This window comes from Perognathus longimembris, chromosome 4 (assembly GCF_023159225.1).
Source record: "Perognathus longimembris pacificus isolate PPM17 chromosome 4, ASM2315922v1, whole genome shotgun sequence".
In the NCBI taxonomy this organism is placed as follows: Eukaryota; Metazoa; Chordata; class Mammalia; order Rodentia; family Heteromyidae; genus Perognathus; species Perognathus longimembris.
Genome location: NC_063164.1, coordinates 1,578,776 through 1,601,031, shown reverse-complemented (window position 1 = coordinate 1,601,031; position 22,256 = coordinate 1,578,776). Strand labels below are relative to the sequence as shown.

Here is a 22,256-nt window from a genome sequence, read left to right as displayed (position 1 = left end):
TTAATATAATTCACAATAATAACAGAGTTGGACAGCACAAGAATTCCCACACAGCCCACCAACAACAGCCTGCAGTTTTCCTACTTTGAGTAACTGATATGATGAGGGTACATTACTGATTATGAAGGAACCAACACTATATACAATTAGAGAAAAATCAAGTTCACCTGGATTTCCTATGCCTTGCATAGGAATCCCTCGTTTCAAGTGAGTGTCACCTCCCTTAGTCCCTTCTTGCTCTATACTCTTGACAGGTCAAGGACAGGAAATATATGCTAAAGGATGCACCATACTGGAATCGAAGGCTTTCTCTTGGTTCAAATGGAGTTACAGATTAGCGGAAGATCACAGTAACTTACAGAACTTTATTTCCATATTCAGGGTATGAAATTAACACATTCTCTCCTCTAAACCAGTTTCAGTGAACAGCTGGTTATCCGCAAGCTGACCCCAGGTAGTAGCATGAACAGAAAGTCTCTGGAGACTCCGCCAGTGAACTCCACCAGGGAACTATGCTGTCTTCAATCAGCTCTGGGAAGGCTGACACTGTCCACTGGCGCAGGAAGCTCACACAGCATTTGGCCCTGGCGAACCCAGGGACCCCCGTACCACCGATCACCAACAGGACTCCAACCTAGTCACAGAAACCCACCTGAGATAGCCAACATGGTTAACGTTCTTCTAATGCAAAGAGATCAGAACTCGGGAGAGGAGACAAAATAAGACCCAAATCTGGCAAGTGAGGAAATGAATCACTTCCATCTCCACCACGTATCGTAGTGATTTGCAGCCCTATCAGATGGCTGCTTCTGGGTTTCACATTTGGGGGCCCTTTCTTTCCCGAACTCACAACTCACTTCCAAGAAGAAGGACATCCACATTTCAGACAGAGCCAACTTCTGCTCCCAAACACACAGTGATAGAGGAGACAGGATGCACCAGAGTGGCCCTGGCTGTGTGTGACACAGGATTCCAGGAACCAAGAATTGACAGGACAACAGGGTTCAAATGAGGTCTGCAGATCAGGCTCCTACCGAACACACAAGCAGACAGAGCCCAGGTCAGGCTCAGAACAAGCAACACACTATAAAGCTGGGAATGCTAGCCTGTTTCTATACGCTGCTACAACTTAGAAGGGATAAAGAACAAGAGGAGAGGGAAGGTCCCCAGGCCCAGGACCCCATGGCAGACACGGGAGCCCTGGAGAACAGAGGGAAAACTCAGCTCGGAGCTGGCGGGGGCCATGCGCCAGATGGACCTTACGTGGGTCCTGAGACCTCTCGGGCACCTCCTGGAACGCCCGAAACGGCTGTGTGCCCAAAGGCCTTCGCGCTTCCTCTCCATGACCTGCCCCGGACACCCCTGTGCAGACCAGGCCATGGCACCCACCCTTCACTTCTTCACTTCTCCTCACCCCAGGAGGCCCTGAAGTCCTCGCAACCAAGGTCTTTCACCTCTGTGGTTCTCAAGACTGACCACTACCTAGCTCAGACTAGTATAAACATCTGCTCACTGATACGTAAGAAATAACAAGCTCCAAGTTTACATTTATCCCAGTTGGGTTTTTAAAACCCCAAAGTACCACTTGACATTCTCATTTTACATATTAACGACATAAAACATGAGAAAATAAGTTCACATTATTTTTCCACAGTGGGTCTCTCTCCTTGCCACAGGTGCCGTGGATCCTGTGAACTTTGACTTGACATGCGGAGGGTAGAACCAAAGCACACAACATGTGACAAGACTGCGCAGAAGCAAACAGCTTTTCAAGCCACCAACACTTCAAAAGTGTAACTGTAACCCCTTGACATCACCTTGACAATAAAACTAAATTTAAAAAAAAAAAGAAAAAGAAAAATGAGGGGATTCAAATTACAGGATGAGGTAAAGATGGATCCACTCCCAGAAAGCAGAGAAGTCAAAGTGGAGCCCGCTCGCCCGTAGCGCTCGCGCCACAGGCTCCAGCACCTGCAGGGAGGGTGTGAATGTTGCGTCCTCCTACCCAGTGAGACAGTAATAAAGCAGTGAGGCCACCGGGGAGTGATGGAGCACGTTCACTAAGGAGCCTCCTGGCCCTCTGCCAGGGGAGAACACAGCAGGAAGGCACCGTCTGCAAAGCAGAGAGCCGCCCTCACCAGACACCAAGTCTAGTGGCACCTCCATCTTGGATTTACAGCCTCCAGACCTGGGAAAAATGAATTTCCAAAAAATAGCATACAAGTGTGAAGCTTAAAGAACTACAGCTGTCACCCAACACAACTCCCCTCAGCAAAGAACTGGGCGATGGCTACACAATGGCAGACCCCTCCTTCTAAGTCAAGAAGCTTACCTGAATGTACAAAATAAATTGCTTCGCTTAGTGACCACTAAACAGTATCAAGATACTTAACCAAATGTTACACATTTCTTTACCAAAGTTATTTCAATAGAAAAACAGTACTTAAGTCAGCAATGTATTTCATTGGGAAAAATGCAAAGGTTGGAATTTAAAATATGCTTCACCGTCACCTTTCTTTCCAAACAGACAGCTGCAGTAATTACTGTTAGAAGACAACCAAAGGACTGAAAGGTTTTCCTAGTCCAACCTCAAGAGCTCTCACTGCATGGGGCATGGAATCTCCAGTCCTGACTCAGCATCATCCCATCCTAGCAGAAGCAGGAAGTGAGCACTGGCTGGAGATAGGGCAGAGTGGCCAGCAGGAAGAGGGCGATGGCCAACCATCCCGATGGCCTGAGAGCCCTAAGCCCCAGGTAACCTCTCAGGACAAAAGCTATCTCAAGGCTCTCCCAGGTCAGAAAAGTTTCCATTTCTTCATAAAATAAGCAAACAAATATCCAAACTAACTTGGTATGCCACTCACTCCCTCAACTCAGTTCAGGGACTGGCAAAGGGAACTCAGAAAAGGTTCACAAAACACAGAAGATGCAACACAAACAGCACGAAAGTCAAAAGTTCCAGGACAGCTGAATCCGGGCTGACTGAGCCGCAGGTTTCAGGCAGGACTGGGAGCAGGGCGGGTGTCTCTGCACCAAGCCCACCCCTCTCCAGACATACTGAGCCCTGTCTTCACCAAACCACACCTCCTGGGTAGCACGCACTGCCCCGCTCTCCAAAACTCTGCTAACACCATTTTCCATGGGAATGTCTCCTTTGACTGCACACACAGCTGCGATACACAAAACCTGCTCATTGCCTCTCACAGCACAAGTCACTCTGGCTCCGGGGGCTTGCTGCCCTGCTGGTGAGACTGGGAAGCCCTAAGCCACTCCTGGGCCTAAATCATTCAGCGCTCCGCCTAGAGAGAAGCACGGGATGACCTGGGGATGACCGTGGACTCCGGGGCCAGGCTGGCCTCCGAGGTGCTGCCTGACCTCATGTTAGGCACCTGACAGCAGTAAACATTGGCTTCCTCGCCCACACAACAGAACGGCGGCGTGCTACCTCACCGCACACACAAATGAAATAACTGGAGAGCACAATTCAGAACAAACTTGCTATTCACTTTGGTCTCTTAAAAGCACAGCAGGGCCTGACTTGGAGTAAGCAAGTAATCAATGTTGATTTATGACAACTGTAAGTTTTAAACACCTCCATTAAATGGAGCCAGCTCCGCGGCCGAGGCAGCTCCCCGCCCCGCACAGCCCCAGCGTCTGGAGGCGGCTGCGCATCTGCACACCTGTCCACGTCGGACCTGCCCCACCGACACACCGCAATTACAGCCTTTCTGCTTCGCCGCCAAGCTGTGCTCAATGGTTTCTAATGACTCGCGTACAGGGTTTTCTATGTCAAATACGTACCGGGAGTTCATTCTAAAATTTCAATATCATTAATCATCCAGCATTCAACATCTCAGAACTCTGAAATTTGCATTTCTACAATGGGGGCTTTGAAAAAAGGACACAAATGCAAATGTTCCACAAAGTGTATAAGAATTTTCAGAGAATTGCCAAAACAAACCATCAATGCTGCATTGACAGTGACTATTCTAAGCCCTTCGTAACGACTGAGTACTCATGATTTTTAGAAGACAAAACACAATCTGAGGATTGAAAAAAACAGAAGTAGGTTGAAAAAAATAAGTCCTTATGTCTACATGATTTCCAGAACAAATCTTGACTGATTAAGATCCCACATAATGATGGCATGGAGAAGCCGGGGCAGGGACAACTGAGCCGCAAATGCTAGCGTGCTGACGGCTGCGAAGAGGCCAGGAGGACAAACGCTGGCTACAGGCAGCATGGGGAGCATCAGGAAGTATACACAGCACTGTGGAAGTCTTTGCTTGAGAAAGCAGACAGGAAGCTTTCCTGGGATTGCGTACTCCATTACTTCAGCCCATGGCCTGAGGCATATCATGTTTTTCTCCAAAGCATTTGACAGTGTGGAGGAAACAGTCTCCTATCCACGTCCTGGTCAGCCTCCCACCTCACAGGTGTGCCTAGAACCTCTGGTCTCCTGGACCTGCCCAGGATGACCATGAAGCATTTCCTCTCCAGCCCTGTCTTTTGAGCTAAGGCCCTGTCTCCTGGCCAAAGTAGCCAGCCCTCTTCCTGACTGGCTAGGTCTGCTCTCTGTGCAATCTCCTGAGGGCCCAGGCTTGGAACCCCCATCCAACCCCCACGCCTACTCCCTGGTCTGGAGTCACCAGAACCTCTTTCAGATTATAACCCTGCTGCTACCAGGAGCTCAGAATCTATGTCTGTACTAATCACAAGTCCACAAAACATATTTATTTCTCCTATTTAAAAATGTCTAAGGCCAGCTGGGTGGTGGCCTGTGCTCAGGAGATGGAGATCAGAAGATCTGGGGGATCGAGACTTGAGGCCAGTCTGGGCAAGAAATAAGCAAGATTTCCCCCCCCACACACACCCCATTTCAATAGACAAGTTGGGTACCTGTTATCCCAACTACTGGAAAGCAGAGGATATCAACCCAAGGCTGTTCAGGCAAAAATGAGAGACCCAGTTCAAAAAAAAAGAAAAAAAGAAAAAAAGACTAAAACAAGAAGGAATGAAGCATGGCTCAAGTGGGAAGGTGATTACCTAGCAAATTCAAGTCCTGAATTCAAACCCTAATAACACCCCACAAACAAAAATTGTGCATTATTCCTGCAAAACACAACTACTGTTAAGTATATTCTAAATTCTAATTCTAATTTTCCCTATAAAGTGGGTTCTGGTGACTCAGGCCTATAACCCTAGCTACTCAAGAGGCTAAGATGTGAGGATCGATGTTTGACGCCAGCCCAGGCAGACAAATCCAAAAGACTCTTACCTCCAACTGAACAGCAAGACTAGAGACATGGCTCAAGTGGTAGAGCACCAGCTGTGAGTACAAAAGCCAAGCAAGAGCACAAGGCCCTGAGTTTATACCTGGGACCAACACACACACACACACACACACACACACACACACACACACACACACACACACGTCCCTTAATGAGATCTTAATAAGACACTTCTTAAGTAACAAATAAGAATATTTAATAACTTTGGAAGTCATACTGGTTGAAATAAACAGACTCGAAACCCTAAACCTAGAGTCTAGCACAAGAAGACTAAAAGTAGCTCAGGATCCCAGTTTGGCGGAGCTTCTCTTAGACATTAGGATAAACTATAGCTAAGGCTGGCAGGAATCAGAGAACCTTGGATCACCAAGTTATTGTTGACACAAACTCTAAATACAAGGTTGAACAGAGTATTAAGAAACCATAGAATGGTCCAAATGAAAGTTCTGATCTTGAATTATACAAACTTCCCTCAAAATGGTTACTTTGTTTCAAATTAACTATCTAGGTTAGTTTGACCACCCAGGCTTCTCACTGAGATTGGGGAGAGATAAGAAACCCCAGGGACTCCATACTGTCCCTGGCCCCTTCCTATCAAGGGCAGCACTTCAGGGACCACAGACACATCTGGCGACCCACTATGGGCTCCTTTGAAGTTCCCAATGCTCCCAGGCTTTCCCTAACCCTAGGCAGGGCCTTGAGCAGGAAAGGCAAGCTGCCCCAGAAGGCCAAGGTATGCAAATGGGTGGCTGAAGAACACAACCAGTTTTCTGGTAGCCAGCCAGGTCACCAATACCCTAGGGTACATGCTGACCCCAAGGAAAGCCAGGACAGTCACTGGAGGAAAAAACGGAAGGCACCGGGGGAAAGGAACAGCAGCTCGTCCTGCTAGCAGGCCACGTGAACACCCAGCTGCCCTCCCTCAGTTTGTCTCGGGGACCTGCCTGCCAGGCAGAGGCTCTGCCCTGTGAGTTCATCCTGGCCTGTCTCGGCGCACCCCAAGAGTGAAGGATGCAGCCCAGAGTCAGGCCAGAAACACACTTCAGAACCTCTTTCTGAGAAGAGTTCTCACAAACTACGCCGACCCCAGCCCTTTCCTCGGGCTGATCACAGCATTAGAAACAGTTATTTAGAGCAATAAATCCCAACAGTTAAGAAGCTTTTACGTCAGAAGGCCAGGGCCTGGCTTTGGCAAAGTCCAGAAAGAACAGTAATAAAAGCATAATGCACGCCTCGCCCAACACTGAGGGAGTTTAAAGGAAAACGAGAGAGAAGAGTTACACACATGAAATAAAGAGGCCACTTGATCACCAGGCAAAGCCAAACTGCCCTGCCAGTGTGAAAGAGGAGACCTAATGGCAGCTGGCTTCCACCGGGGCCTAACACACCACCGGTGCTATACCAGACCACACAGGAGCAGGAAGGACCCCTGCCAGAAAAGCAGTGGGCAAGGGGAGCCAGGCAGGCCAGGGAAGGGCCCAGAGCCAGCCCGGGAGGAGACACCAGGAATCCAGGTGGAAGGAAGACAGGAAGTCAACGAGAACGGCAGCTGACAGTCGGAGTGATGCAAAAAAGCAACAGTGTTCTCCACCCCAGCTTGAAGAAGATGGAAGAAGGTTCCCTGGCTTTGCCCCAATAGTCAGAAATTTGCTGTTCAAGAGTGAACTGGGGGGAATGAGGGAGGAGGTAACAAACAGTACAAGAAATGTACCCAAGGCCTAACATATGAAACTGTAACCTCTCTGTACATCACTTTGACAATACATAAGAAAAAAAATTGAAGAAAAAAAAAGAGTGAACTGGGGGTGGGGGTGTGGCTCTGTGGTACAACACTTGGTTAGCATCAAGGAGGCCCTCACTTGCAACCCCAATACTGCAAAACAAAACAAAAAACAGCAAACCGAATAACTGGGTATTAATTCTTTTCCTCCCTGAAAGTCTATCAACATGCTACTATAACAAAATATTAATAAGCAGTGAAAGGATTTACAGCGAGTCTTGACAACCAGAGAAAAGATGCATCAACTGGTAATAAGGACCTGGAAGAACTCCTTCGGAAGCCCCAAACCCAACCGTGTCACCCTGAAGGGCAATGACACTCAGGGAGGACTGTGGCAGTCACACAGTGGACCTCCACCCAACTATGCCAGGAGGAACACAGCAGGGCTCTGCATACCCGAATGTGCAAGATGAGCAAGCCCCACTTAACAGGAAGGTGAGCACAGGGATTTTTCCAGCATACTAAAAAAATAAAAAAAAAAAAAAATGAGTGGCTTGAACAGCCCTGTGCTGGTGAGGTACGGTGAAGGAAGACATGCTTCCTTTTCAAAGATGACAGGAAAGTCAGCCGACACAGCGCTTGGGAGCAAGTCAGTGAACACAAGGACATTCTCAAGATGCCCACTGGTGACCATGCTTCCAGTTGAACAATCTGTCCAGTGCAGATTCTTACAGAAGTGTGCAAAATAAACACGTAGACACTACAAACAGTGCTGTAGTCACATTAGCACTCATTTACAAGTTATCAAAAAGAATGTTAGGTTTATATACATGCTGACATAAAGATGCACATGGTGCAGTAAGGAAACATAAAACGCCTAACCCACACCAAGAATCCCAGGCTATGAAGATGCATACAAACATAACACTACAAATGTACACACAACAAAGAAGCAACCTACCCCAAGAGCTGAAGGCTGATTTGTCTACTGCGTACACTTCAGTCCACAAAGCTTAACATTCCCCCCTCCCCGCCCAGCAATGGTCATAAACCATTTCTTTACAGCAATCAATACGCGAACAATCTGAATCAATAAAACCTTCATATCTAAATAAAGTCTGGAACCCTGCCCTTTGCGTCTTTCAGACAAGGATGATCACGCCCAAGGGAGTTGTGTGTGGATATTCTGGGCAATCTTGGAGAAAGAGGTCCAGACCCTAAGCCTGTGCCTCCACCTCACAGAGCAGGACCAGAGCCAAGGCTGACAGAACGGCAGGGCCTCAGGACTCCATCCTGGCATCTGTCCGGCTTCTCATGGCTCTCTTAATTCTGAGTTTTCATGATATACACCGTAACTCTGCAGAGTTCTAAGGCCGGAAGGCCCACACATACATGCCTCTCCATGCTCCTGAAGCTGAGTGACAGTCACATGGATTTCAACCCCAATCTCCTCACTCTTTATGACATTAGACAATCCCTTCTTCCCTGCAGCTCCAACACTATCTAGGGCTGTTAGAAAACATAAATGCTTGTAAAGTGTTTCGATAGCACCCAATAAAACACTCAAACACCAGGCACAAGTCTACGGTCACTGCCTGTGGATGCAAATCACAGCTTCTTCCAGACTTGGCCCAGGATATTTTAACAGAGGAATACCTTTAACCCATCCTGACCAAAAAAGAAAACAAAACAAAACAAAAAAACCTTACTCTATCACAGCCATCACCTTGCTCAGAAGCAATTCTTCTAGCATCAAGAAAACTGGCTGCCACTTGCATCAGCGTGCAAAGCCAAGGGTTCACTCCAAATCCCCAGTGGGTCTTTATCAGCCTCCTTTCCACCAAGATGAAGAGCCAACCGTCCACTGTGCACTTGATGGTGCCATAAACCAGCAGTGGTCATTATCAGGAAAAACAGACACATCACATCACAATCCAACCAGCAGGCTGCACTGACAGCCACAGAGGTCTGTAAAGAAGAGCAATAATCTCTGTGCAGAAAAGGAAAGAGGCAGGCCTTACCTGGATGGCTTTGGGAGCTCATTGCTAGTAGCGTCTATGCCCTTAAAAATGGTTCAGAATGTCCACGTAAACAATAGTCCCAAAGATCTCCAAACTTCCACCAATACATACAAGCACAGAAACAGGAGGGTCGGATCCCAGCCACGTAAACTTGGAGCCTCCTGACAGTCTTGTAACCCAAGTAATCCACAAGGAGAGAGAGCAGAGGTCTTCACCTGGCTTTCTGAAGACAAACCTGTGTGGTTAGAAAAAAGAAGAAATACCAGTTAGGATGGGACAGCCAGAGAGTGACAGCTAAGGAAGCAGACTCTGTTTCTCCACTGGTTTCTACACATGATTGGTAAAGCAATTAACATGGAACTATTTCTGCCTATACACGCCATCTGAGATGATGTGCAACAATGTCTGGGGAGCAGGGCTCCCCGGCTTCAGCACTTTGGTACGGGGTGGACGGACATCTGGCTGCTGGGGACAGGAGGCTGTTCCGGGGCTTTGTGAGATATTCAGCAGGATCTTTGCCCTCCTTCCCAGGGGCCAGGGCACCTCCCAATCCTGACAATCAAAAATGGTTCCCAGAGACCCTATTCCCTGAGGGCCAAAATCACCCCTAGCTGGAAATCTCTGGTCTAGAAACACCAAAAGGTTCTCCACCACTGGGGCTTGGGAAGAGGACACCACACCATTTACAACTGATATTAGTGTATTCCAAGCTCCATTATCTTGTGAGGTCATATGAAAGAAAAAAAAATACTTTCTCCCCATCTCCCAGCACACAATTTTCGCTTGACAACACCATCCACCCTGCGTCCAGATATAGCTGGACTGAACTGGATGTTCAGCTGCCATCATAAATGGAGTTCAAGTTCAGCTTTCTTCACTTAACAGTATTCCTTAAATGGTTATCTATGTGCCCACCTACATTTTCTCGGGGTTTGTTTCCATTTTCTACTGATGGCACCTGGTCACCCTGGAGAGGATTCAGAGACCTCAAAGGGGCAGGGGCTTCATCACATCCTGACACAGCTACGTGACACTACTGGCCCTACATTCTTCTGCCCCCCAGCTGTACTTTCCCTACTGGAAACCCCTCAGATACCACCCAAGGGTGGGACCCCAGGGCCTGCAGATCTCATGCAAGGCCCTCAGGACCTGACCTCTCCACCAACAAGTCGCCATACAAACAGATCCAGGAAGCCCAACCCAGGATCCCCTGACCCATCCTGCTCCGGGGCCCAGAGGTTTCTGCATGTCTCCTCTAAGAGAAAAGAAAGAGCCCTTTCCCCAACTACTTATCACCAAGGAACCCTAACAAACTCATCCTGTCCAGGATTACCCTCAGAGGTTTCCAATCCTACATTATTACCTACAATTCTGTGATTCATATCTTTATGAGTATTGCCTTATATCCAGTTATTTCCTTAGGAAACACAGTGACATTTTACCTTCAGGTTCAACACTTTTTCATTCATCCCAGTCAGAAATACCACTTTCCCAAAGGGACCAGAGATGGCCTGCTAAGGCAAACCCTTGCAAAGCTCAGACAAGTCTGTATCCTACACCTACAACTGTATCTTGGGTTGGGCTAACAAGGAGGATAAAAGAGAATATAGTCCAAATCGATTATTTGCAATTATGAAAATAGAACAATGAAACCTGGTGAAATGATTTTGAGATGGGGAGAGGAATGATAGAGGGAGTGAGACTAATAGGAATGTAAGTGTGTGGAAAGCTAATAGTGAAACTACTATGAGCTAATAAACACACAAACACATTGAAAAGCCAACTTGTTCATAAAATTAAACCTTTAGGATACTGGGGGGACTCTGTATCTTGGCTGGGTATATTGTCTCAGGTCTCAGACATGCCCCACTCCAGCCCTGTAGACTTGCTTGCCCTGATACTGTGGAGAACCCTGAGGCCAGCTTACCCCAATTTCCAGTCTAAGTAACGTGGGAGAAATGGATCTGGTAGTGGTGATGTTATTTTCCTCTGCCTGGATTCTGCTAGCACATCTTTCCTTTGATCTTGAAACGCAAAACGGTTGTCAGAAGATGTATGGGGGAAAAAATCACTTACTTTGCTCAAAGCATGACCCTTTAAACACATACTAGTTCTCTTCCTGCTCAGGAAAAATACTCTGCAATGACATCTTTTGGTTATTATTTTTCACTAAATGTGTTCTGGCTTCTTGAGAGAGCCCTCGCTGTTGGCTGGAGTATCTGTGGGCTCTGGCCTCTCTCACCACTGACACATCTGCTGTTTGCTCTGCCTCCCCAGGTGGCCTCTCCAGCACATTCTACACAGGACTGCCGTAATCTTCCACAACACCAGCTTCATTCTTTATGGCTTCTGATGTGGTTTAATGAAGCCTGAAACTTTGTTTTTAACAAAGTTGAAAACAACACACTCCACAATGCGCTCCACTACCTTCCCAACAACACGCTCCACTACCTTCTCTCCTCAGCCGTGCTTTGCACAGCAACCTCACCTTGTTCTACTCATGGCTTCCCCTAGCCATCTTCAGAAGTATTCTCTCGGGCATTTCCCTGTCTGGCCCACCTTCTGAGGCACCTTGCTAGGGACTCTTTGCTTCTTTATTCTCAAAGTCAGCTCTTCCAGACTCGAGGCAGCCTGGGGGCAGTGTGTTCACCCAAACCCTGCCCACTCTGCTGGGCAGAGAAACAGCTCTGAGCCGAATTCCCAGCAGACTCTGAAGCACTGGCAGGCACGGGCGAGTCTTCTCCTCCCATCTGCAGATTGAATAGCAGTTTCTCTGTGATTTAGTATGTTCTAGAAGAATCTCACTTTGGACAAAGCTGTGTGCTAAAAGTACCAGGGCTTATAGGAGGAAAGTATTCAAATCTTCATGACCAGCACGCCATAAAAATCAGTAATAAGAAAACCACCACAATTTTAAAAGGGATGGTGTATATTCCTAATACAGTCTAAGAAATGTAGAATTAACAGTTTGGTAGAAGAGGGTAAAGAACTGAGGTTTCTGAGTTACTAAGTCATGGACAACTGAGCCCAACACCACACCCTGACATCACCAACTGAAGAGCAGAGTTATGGGTTGGGATTAAAGAGCAAGACCCAACTATGTCACATAGAGAGAGGAGTAAGGATCATATGAGGTAGGACCAAAATCATCTGGAAAGAGGTTAGACATTTTGTGATGTAAGTCACTGTCTCAAAGCACTATCTATAGTCCCAGCAATGTGATACTTACTAGGAACCCATTTCCAGTACGGGCCTGTACCAGATGTTTAGGTCAGGAAAGACTTACATGCATGACCATGGTCCCACAGATTTATCACCTAGTAACATAACAGTAGCCATCTTAGATCCTGTAAGCCTATTCTATGCTGGTGGCACAACGACAAAATCACCCAACAACACGTAGATGCACGTGTGTTCATCCCACCTCTACGCATCACAGGACTGTACGTCACAAATAAAAGACGGAAAGATAGATCATGCAAACACCAATCAAAAGACAGCTGCAAAGACTATGTTAGATTATTCAAAGTCAATGTTAGAGAAAGGATAACACACTGAATTTTACTAACGGAGGGGTCAGCTTAGATATGAGTACTCTGTATCTGAAAATAGACTGACAACAGCACAAGGGAAAAGTACACAAATAAAGTCACAGCTGGTTACAGCTGGATAACTCACCCCCTACTCTCAGAACTGTGAGAACAAATAGAAAATTAGTTAGAAGAGAGACTTGAAGAACACTACCAACATGACTGAGATTTGCCTAACCCTACAGAAATGGGAGTGGGGGAGACGCAGTTCTTCACTTCTCTTTGAAGGCAGAGAACAGGCAGAGATAGAATACCTTCTGGACTGTAAGAACCATACACAAGTCCCAGTGAAGGTAAAGGGGCTCAAGTCACATCAGGTACATTCTCTGACTCAGCCGAAACTAAGTTAGCTATCAGGAACGTAAAGATCACTGACTGAAAATCCTGCTTTTTTTTCTTTTTTCTTTTTGGCAGCACTGAGTCTTAACAAATGGCCATGTGCTCACTCAGCAGGTGCTCAACCACTTGAGCCACTCCTCTAGCCCTCAAATCCCAAATATTTGCCAAGTAATTAATATACTTCATGAGTGAAGGAAAAATTTAAAACAAACTGGAAAGCACATAACTGTGCATTGCTTAGAAGAAATTTACAGCAGTGACTAACTATATTAGAAAAGAAGGCCTCAATTCAATGATCATAGGTTTTACTTCAATAAATTAGAAGAAGGCCAGGCACAGTAGCGCATGCCTGTAATCTCAGCTGAAAAGGGAGGGTGAGATCCAGAGGATCACAGCTTAAAGCCAGCCTGGGCAAAAATGTTAGCAAGACCCCACCCATCTCAACAAACAGTCTGGGCAGGATGGCACACTTCCTACCTATGCCACAGGCTGGAGGTAGATAGATCATGGGGCAGGCTAGCCCCAGGCAGCTGGGCCTGGCTGAAGTGGTACAGTACTTGCCTAGCTAATAGAAGACCCCAGTTCAAACCCCATTATTGCAACAAAAAAAGAGAGACAGAGAAAGACAGAGAGACAGGGAGGGGAGGGGAAGAAAATGCAAGAAAGAGAGAAGGAGTAGGAGCATGAGAATGTGGTAGGCAGGAGAAAAACAGAGAAAGAGTAGAACTCAGTACAACGAGAACAAAGAAAAATGAAGCTAGGAATGGTGGCACATGCCTGTAATCCAGGCACTGGGGGGAGCTGGGACAGAAGGGTCACAAGTTCTGTACCTTGTCCTTTCAAAAAACAAAACAAGTAAAAGCAAATATGAACGAAACTAAAAGCTAACTCTCTTTACAAGTTGGGTAGCGTTGCAGGAAAAATGAATCAAGTGTCCAAATTACAGAACTGAACTCACTGCATCCTGATGCTTGGTTATTCCTCAGTGGCGATTTCTTAGAACCGAATGTCCAGGGATATCAAGGGTCTCCTATAGTTTAAATTTACAAAAACACCAAGAGGACCTGCGCTACAGAATATAATGAATTATAAACCTCTATCACTAGGATATAAGAACAAACCAAGGAACAGACTGTTCTGAGTGAGACCAACACAAATGTAGTCATTGCATTACAACAAAGGTCCCATCACCCCAAATCCCAAGGGACTGGGTCTTTCCAATACACAGTGCTTAGGTCATGAATACACAGTGCTTAGGTCATGACCCAGCAGAACCCAACTTAGAAATCAGTGGGGATGGGTTACAGACCTAAGGTGAAAGTACATCAACAAAGTACAGAGCAAATAACAACCAACAATAGTCGTTCTGATAGGTAAAAAAATGTGAGCAGATAAAAGAAGGCACTGACCTTATAAAGGAAAGAAAGTGAAAAATTGCACTGTGTTTAAAAAGAAGGTTTACTAAAAGACTCAGTTAAAGTGGAGGGGGGGGGCAAGGAAGCCTACAGAGCAGAAGCAATTCTGGCATGAGTACATTCAACAAAGGGCTTACACCCAAAACACACAAAAAATTCTCACAAATCCTTAAGGAAAAGGCAGACAACCCAAGTTAAAAAAAAAAATTTATTTTGCACTGACAAAAATCTTCCCAAAAGGGAACTCAAGTGGCCAATCAGCAGGTAAGTAGGTACTATGCATCTGAGATCATAGGGAAATGTAAATTCAAATCACAAGGGGAGGCCTTGTGTGGTAGCACATACCTGTAATCTTGAGGCAAGAATTGTCCATTTGAGGCCAGCCTAGTCTACATAAAGATCATGTCTTAAACACCCAAAACCGGAAAAAAGAAAAGCCACAATAGGGCAGGATACTGCCATCAAAATGGCCAAAACTTCAAAGCAAAGAAGTCCCTAGAGTCACTGAAAACATCGAGCAGCCAGAGCCTTCACACTTAACCAAGCACTGGGTGATAGGAACGAGGCCAGCCACAGATCCTGTGCCTACAATGCCATCCCAGGACAAACAGAAGGTACACTTGGTGTGTTCACCAAAGTCACGCCCAAGGAAATGCCCCAGCCTGTCTATGCAAGGCCTAGACTGGACTGTCTATCAACAGTCATATCATAGAATATTATACAGCAGGAACAAACTGCACCTCCATGCTGCCTGCAAGAAGCCAGCAGAGACACAGAGAGGGCTAGATGGCTCTACACACACACACATAAACTAGGAAAGCAAGGAACAACAGTTTGAGATGAAGGTTACAGCAGGGCACCCTGGGGAGCAGTACAATTGGAAGGAAGAACAAAGAGGACACAGGGCCAGTAACATTGTTTCTGGGTCCACTGTTAAGATAAGAAGGGGCGTTGACATTGGAGGCATCACCCAAATACTCCCGGCTGGTATCATTTTCTTAAGTCATTTCAACAAGAGTTGGAAATGGGGGTGCAACTCAGTGGTAGAAAAACAGTTGCCTAACACGCAGCACAAGGCCCTGGGTTCAATACTCAGCACCACAAAGGAGAAAGCTAGGCAGATGGGCCCAATTATTCAAAAGACCTTCTTCTATGCAGGAAGATCAAACTAATACCCACGTGACAGATCTACTCAGTGTGCACCATTTTACCCAGACGCTTGGATAAACATATTATAGCATAGCTCCTGTCACTGTCTTACACCAGCAGTATCCACACGCATCCTCGCCTTACAGAAACAGAGAGGGTGGGATGACACGCACTGCACAAGGCCAGCAGAGGTGCAAGTCCCAAGAAAGGCTGGGACAGGATTGTCAAACAGAACAGAGAGCGACAGAGAGACAAACAGACGGACAGACAGACACTGATTCTCATTTACATGTTTTGACTGTCAATCTTTATTGATAACTTAATTTATATAATTTTAGCCAAAAACAACATGTTCACTATGTCCTTTTTTTTCACAATTTTTATAGTAAGCTATTTTTTTCTTTTTCTCTTTTTTTTTTTTTTTTGGCTAGTCCTGGGCCTTGAACTCGGGGCCTGAGCACTGTCCCCGGCTTCCTTTTGCTCAAGGCTAGCACTCTGCCACTTGAGCGACAGCACTACTTCTGGCTTTTTCTGTTGATGTGCTATTGAGGACTCAAACCCAGGACCTTATGCATGCCAGGCAAACATTCTACCACTAAGCCACATTCCCAGGCCCTAAGGTAAGCTTTTTTAAAGCAATGGATTTCTTGGGGTTTGTTTTTTTAAAGAAAATATCCTTAATGAAATATGAGCTATAAAGTCTAGCAATTTTGGTTTGTAAGTGTGCCATTTTTTATGATAAAACCATTTTTATGATCAAACCATAGAAGACTTCGGAGAGGGTTCCCCATAATTTGTTGGGGTACACTTATATTTTAGTTTCAAAATAGACTCTATACTCATAAAGCAAGTAAAGTAGTAAAATTCCATTTCACCATGTTCAAAAACAGGAATAAAATAGGAAGCATTTCACAAACTTATTGTAGATAGCACCTGCCGCAGCCCTGCCACAGGGAGGACCACGATCCTGTCTGAAGGCCAGACTCCTTCCACCTGTCTTGGGGCGCCAGGTCAGACACAGAGAAGACAGAGAGTCAGAGCAGCACGCCATGCCAGGTCCCCATCCGGCACGTGGCGCTGGGAGAGACAGACACACGGAAGCAGCCTCCCAGTCCTGGGCTCCCTCCCAACAGCCAATCGACTTACTGACGTGTGCTAGCCTCCTGGTAAAATAAACTCTTTGAACTCATAATGGGATGAAGCATCCAGATAATGCATGTTTCCTTTGCCTGCAAAAATAAGTAATTTTGGACAAAAAGGCAAGAGACCAAATCTAACTATTGCGTGGAACACTGGTCTGGAGGGGTCACCTAACATAAACGGCCATGAGAGAAAAGGGCAATGGGGTCCCAGGCAGGCGGTACAGCCCTCTGCCGCCTTCCCAAGGAAAGCAAGACATCTCCGCTCTGCACAGGCCCCTCGGGGTCGAGAACCAAGAGACGTAGATGACCTGGTAAAGCAGGAACCCTCCAGGTACGGCTGTAACCAGGCACTTGGGCTGCACCAACAATTTGTAGGAAAATCTCGGTGACAGTCGTCAGAGGCAGAAAACAGCTTGGGGACAAAAGAATCTGAAGCCAGTGGCCTCTACCCCAAACACAGATTCCACCATTTCCACAACAGTCCTTGTGTGCTCTGGAGCCCTGGGATGCAGGGGGAGGGAGGCGGAGGTGGGGGTGGGGAGGACGGGCCAGGAAGTCAAGTCCTTTTCCCCACACACCGGTGTTCTCTGTCTTTCTCATCCCAAGGCACCGTGGAGCCCGGGAGGCACTGTGGGACCATGGAGGATACAGAGCGGCGGTGATGTGCCGGACGCCTTCCACTAAGCCAACAGGCAAGACACCAGCAAAGGGGCCCACTGACAGTCACTACGCCTTCTGTAGACAAAACCGTTTTCTACACTAAAATCATATTAATCTATGTGCATGGCATATTTCGTTTGAAATGGGGTTTAGATTTGTTTCTCCTAAAACAGTAAACATCAATAGATATGAAATATTTATTTAATCAAAAACTCCTTGTAGGATTCCCCCTAACTTGAAGGTTGTAAAAATGCTAGGGCCAGAGGCTGAGAGGACGGCTCTGCAGAGGGACCGGATGTTCCTGCCGCAGGTGATGTCAGTGATGGCAACGAAGAACAGAGCATCCTAGGTGGGAAGCATCAGGAACTGTGCTGGGGTAAGCGGCCAGACCCTGAACGTGGTTTCCCGCCCCCTTCTGCTCCTCCTTAGGCCTCCTTGTAGCCACCCAACAGCTCCTGAGAAGGCAGGGCAGATAACTTCAAGCGGGAAAGTGGCCCACCCTGCTTGCAGGTTTGACGTGCCTGGCTCACCCCGGTTCCCTCCCCAGGGTGGTGCCCTGGTGACAGGGAACAGGGAGTCCAGGAAGAACCCCACAGAACGACACAGGTACACTAGGCACCAGAAGATAGCCTCTCTTTCACTCCTAGCCTCAGGCACCCTCCAGCCGGGTGTGGAGACAGGCCAGGGTTCTTGGGCACTGTTGTCACGTGGAAGGGTGTATGGCTGCTGCTACAGCGGCCTTCTAAATGCCCAATTCCCTGGCATCACAGCATCACCTGCCCAGCGTCAGCAACCCAGAGGCAGAAATTGCAGTGAGGCCGGGCTCTTGCTCAGCTCCACTGTACCCACGAGCAGACACGACTGCAGGTGGGCATGTAGGGTGTGGGACAATCCCTGACAAGAGGGAGGGAAGGGAAGGGGTGACTACACAAAAGTGTCTGGGCACTCTTCGTGAAAAAAGAGTCCAAGACTATAATCAAAGATCTGAGCGGAAGCTACCCAACCTATTCCCCCAGGCCAGGCCTGGCCACTTCTGCCCCCCACACTCCCCACTGACGCCCCTTCAATAACAGAAGCTATCGTCACAATGGCAACACAACACAAAGTGCACACCAGGGATCTCCCCCAACCCCCACTGCCCAAGGCCACCAGCGTCCCCACAGACCTGCCCCTGCGCTCACAGTACAGAGACAGGGCTTGCTTCTGCACATGCCAGCTCTCACCCAGTACCAACCATCTCCAAGCCGGGCATTCCAGCCTCCCAAATGGATTCCAACAGCCCCCGACTTGCCCTTGGCTTCAGGAACCCACGATAAACCTCAGCCCAAAACATTACAAGTGAAAGCCCTATAAGTAACCGATTCTAAGTTTTCCGTTAGGAGATTCGGAGCTGAAGTGATGGACTCTCACGCTGCCTCCTGCGTGCCCCAGGCCACAGCACTGGCCGCAATGCCCCGAGCTGCCGGGGCTGGGGAGTGGGCACTGCTTACTCGGTGTCCTCGCTCAACTCCTGAGGCCTGCCTCAGCCACACCTCACCCCCCTCAGCGCATCACACATGACCACAGAGAACGGGACAGTGTGGGGCCAGATCCCATTCACACAACTGTTATTACAGTACAGTAGCCTGTTTCATTATTAATTACTGTTGCTAATCTCTTGCTGTGCCTGGTCTGTGACTGAAGTTGATCCTAAGCATTCACCCACGGGCAAGGAGAGCAGATACAAAGTTTTCTGTTGCGTTTACCAACATCCCTGTCAGTGTTAGAACTAGTGTTTCTCCATGGGGTAGGAGAAATGATTAGCTCTGCACATTGCTTCATTTTTCAGAGCACCTTTGTTTCATCTTCCTGTTCTCACTCAAGAAATAACCTTCATCCCTGGTGGTCTAGTGGCTAGGATTCGGCGCTTTCACTGCCATGACCTGGGTTCAATTCCCGGTCATAACCTTCATATGTACATACCTGGGACTTTGCTGGTCGCTGAGCACCACGCAACAGGCCTTCTCCCAGACTTCAGCTCGCATTCTGACTCAGTAATACCTCCCAGAATATCCAACCAAGGGCTGCTTATAACACTTGCTGCCCGGAGCGTCATCCTCCAAGGGCTCTGCTGCCTGCGCAGCACTGCACAAGGCCACAGGGCAGAGCCTGGTGTCGGGCTTTGCACCTTTGGGGCACAGCCCTCCCCAATGGGGCTGCATCAGCCTGCCATTCCTCATCCATCACAAGGCAAGACAGTGCTCCCTGTCTCCCGCCAACTGGTGTCAAGAGTGCTCCATTTTTAAAGAGTCTACTGCATAATAGGCATGATTCTGTCTAATTTTTTTTTCTAAAACTCCTGTCTGTTCGCTGACTTGACTGACAATACAGTTTGCCTGTGCTCAAATGGAATTGTGATATCATCTTGGTGGATTTCAAAGACTCTGCTTGGATGAGTAAGGCCCTGATGCCTCTGGAGATTTTTGTTGCCTTACTTTTTCTATGTAAGCCTGAATCCATCTGGAATTCATCTTCCCCTCATTCTTAAATATGAATAGGCAATTCACTGGGCATTTAAGGAAGAGTAGTTATCAAGAGAAATGCTAAGTCCAGAAGACTCCAGGAAAATGTGGCAGCTCAGAAACACAGCAGGAAAAGCAAGCACTACATGATGGAGAAGCAGCTCCTAGAACGCATGGAGCTGAGAGTGGGAACAAATCCCATAGGGGAACCCCGAAAGGACGCACGTGCCGACAGCAAATGGTAATGGCAGTAACGCTGATGATGACAGGGAGAAGACCCTGACCCCACAAGGAGACTTCAAAAACCAGGGATCCCTGTGAGCCAACTGGTACAAACGTTGAAAGTTCCAGAATGCCAAGGATGAAGTCTTAACACTTGGGAGAAAAAAAGACACGAGACATGGAAACTTCAGCAGCCAAAGTCTGGCATCAGCAACCGAGGGCCCTAGATGGCTCCAAGCCGAAGGAGAAGGATGTGGAATGTAGAATTGTACAAATCAAAGCATGGAGGTAGAAGATGAGGCTGACATCAATGGAAGGAAGGAGAAGAGTGTAGAGCAAGGGAAAGAGCTTGACTTGAGACAAGGGGAGAGGAGCGCACTCCTAAAGGACACCAGAAGATAGGAGTCTAACCTGGGAAGGCAGCTGGGCTGGACCGTGAGTCGGACAGTCCTCAGCTCTGGTGGGCAAGAAGGCATCAGACACAGGGAAGCCCACAGGGGAACCTGGAAGAGCGGCCACGTGGCACACCAGTAGGGATGTGGTTGGGACCAGTGGAGGGTAGGCACCCACAAGCCTCTAGAACCAATTCAGTCTTTCTGCTCACCTACAGGTTCAACATCCACCAACCCTTTCACACACATGTTCCCCCAACACCCCACAACACCTACCCTGAGATGGGCTGAGCCATGCACTGACCACAGGGCCTCATGGTGGCCCACCGTGAAGCAAACACCACTGGGGAGAGCTGAGCTGTGGAGTCCCCGCCTGGACCAAGCACCTCCAAAGGACTAGGCATGGAGCCCATGGAATCAGGGCCAGCGTCTGACATTGACCTTGGTAACATGCTACAGCAGAGGCCTCCTGCCACAACACAACCCTCACTCCTCCTTACAGAACGAATGACCCTCACTCCTCCCCACAAAGAGCACACTGCAAAGACACACCACTGACGAACCAAGCATCCTTGACTCCAATACACAATTCTGCTTATCTTAAATGTAAGGTTTCCAACAGTGTCTAACCATTGAAAAATCTCAGGGTGATCACACAGTGGAATCAACCACCAGCACAGCTGACAAGCACAGTTGACAAGCACTCCTGTGACATGGTCACAGGAGACCTGGGGATCCCCACCTCATCACATCCACCTGGACTGCAAGCAGACTTATCTCTGCCCCCCAGGAAGGGGGTGTTAGAGGGACGGACCAATCCCTAACAGCCACTCCAACTGCAAAGGACACCTGGGTCACTGTCTCCATCGCAGCCCTCTGAACACAGCAGGGCCCCACCTCATCTCAAGCAGTTGTCACGCGTCCCTAAGGTGCTCCCTAAGCTGGGTTAACTCCTGGGCAACAGGATTAAAACCTGCCTCAAGCCCAAGAAAGGCACTGCCTGGACACAGTCCACAGAGAAGAGCACCCTCAACCATGCTGCCAGAGGGGGCGGGCAGTGGATGCTACCATCCATCCTGGCCCTACAGCAGGTGTCCACTGCTGTGAGCAACACAGCCTCCCACCCACTTCAAGTGGAGGTAACAGACACTACCTCTTTTCTGTTTACCCTGGACCCCAATACTTTCGCACACACCCCATCTGTACCTGAACACAGCCCGAGTAACCACACTCAGGCAGTGATTATAAACAGCAGAGCAAAGGAGAAAAACAGGAACACTGCAAATCAATCCACCACAAGCACACAACCTGGGAGGATCTCTGTGGAATGTGGATCCATAAATAAGCACCCCACAAAATGGTTCTGGCTTGTTCAGATTATCAAGATTATCATGAGACAAATATGACCAGGCACTGACAATAAGGAAAAGACTGAGGCCTCCTAAAGAAGTGATGTTTAGCAAAGGTCTCCATCTGAAAGGTAAGGCATTCTGCATCCGTCCCTCTGTGGGCCACCTCCTCACATCCCTAACCATGTGGGCATAACCACTCAGGACCAACCCCCCCCCCACTCATGAGCAGGGAGGACCCTGTGCACACACCAGGACCCACCCCCAGTCTGCGCAGCCTCCACTGCAGCACTGTCCTGAGGACAGGCTGGACCACGCTGCCTAATGGTGGCTGGCACAAGGACATTCCTCTAAACACTACATTCTTCTAAACACTATCTCAACTTACTTTCTCCCTCATCTGGAAGCTGAAAGCATTTGGCACAGGCTGCACAGACCCAAGAAAACATGGCTGCCATGGTT

At 47.9% G+C, this 22,256-nt stretch overlaps 1 protein-coding gene across 11 annotated transcripts in view; it reads right to left on the bottom strand.

Annotated features, from left to right (window-relative positions):
* Hdac4 (histone deacetylase 4) overlaps window positions 1–22,256 on the bottom strand; it is a 220,496-nt gene that overhangs the window by 180,398 nt on the left and 17,842 nt on the right. For 10 of the 11 annotated variants that reach the window (XM_048344405.1, XM_048344407.1, XM_048344406.1 and 7 more), the window contains one exon: window positions 9,036–9,270. In XM_048344405.1, coding sequence (XP_048200362.1) covers window positions 9,036–9,057 — 22 coding nt within the window. In that variant the 5' untranslated portion in view covers window positions 9,058–9,270. Of the gene's footprint in view, window positions 1–9,035; window positions 9,271–9,786; window positions 10,061–22,256 lie in introns of those variants that run through there. The other variant, XM_048344408.1, reaches the window with a different exon arrangement.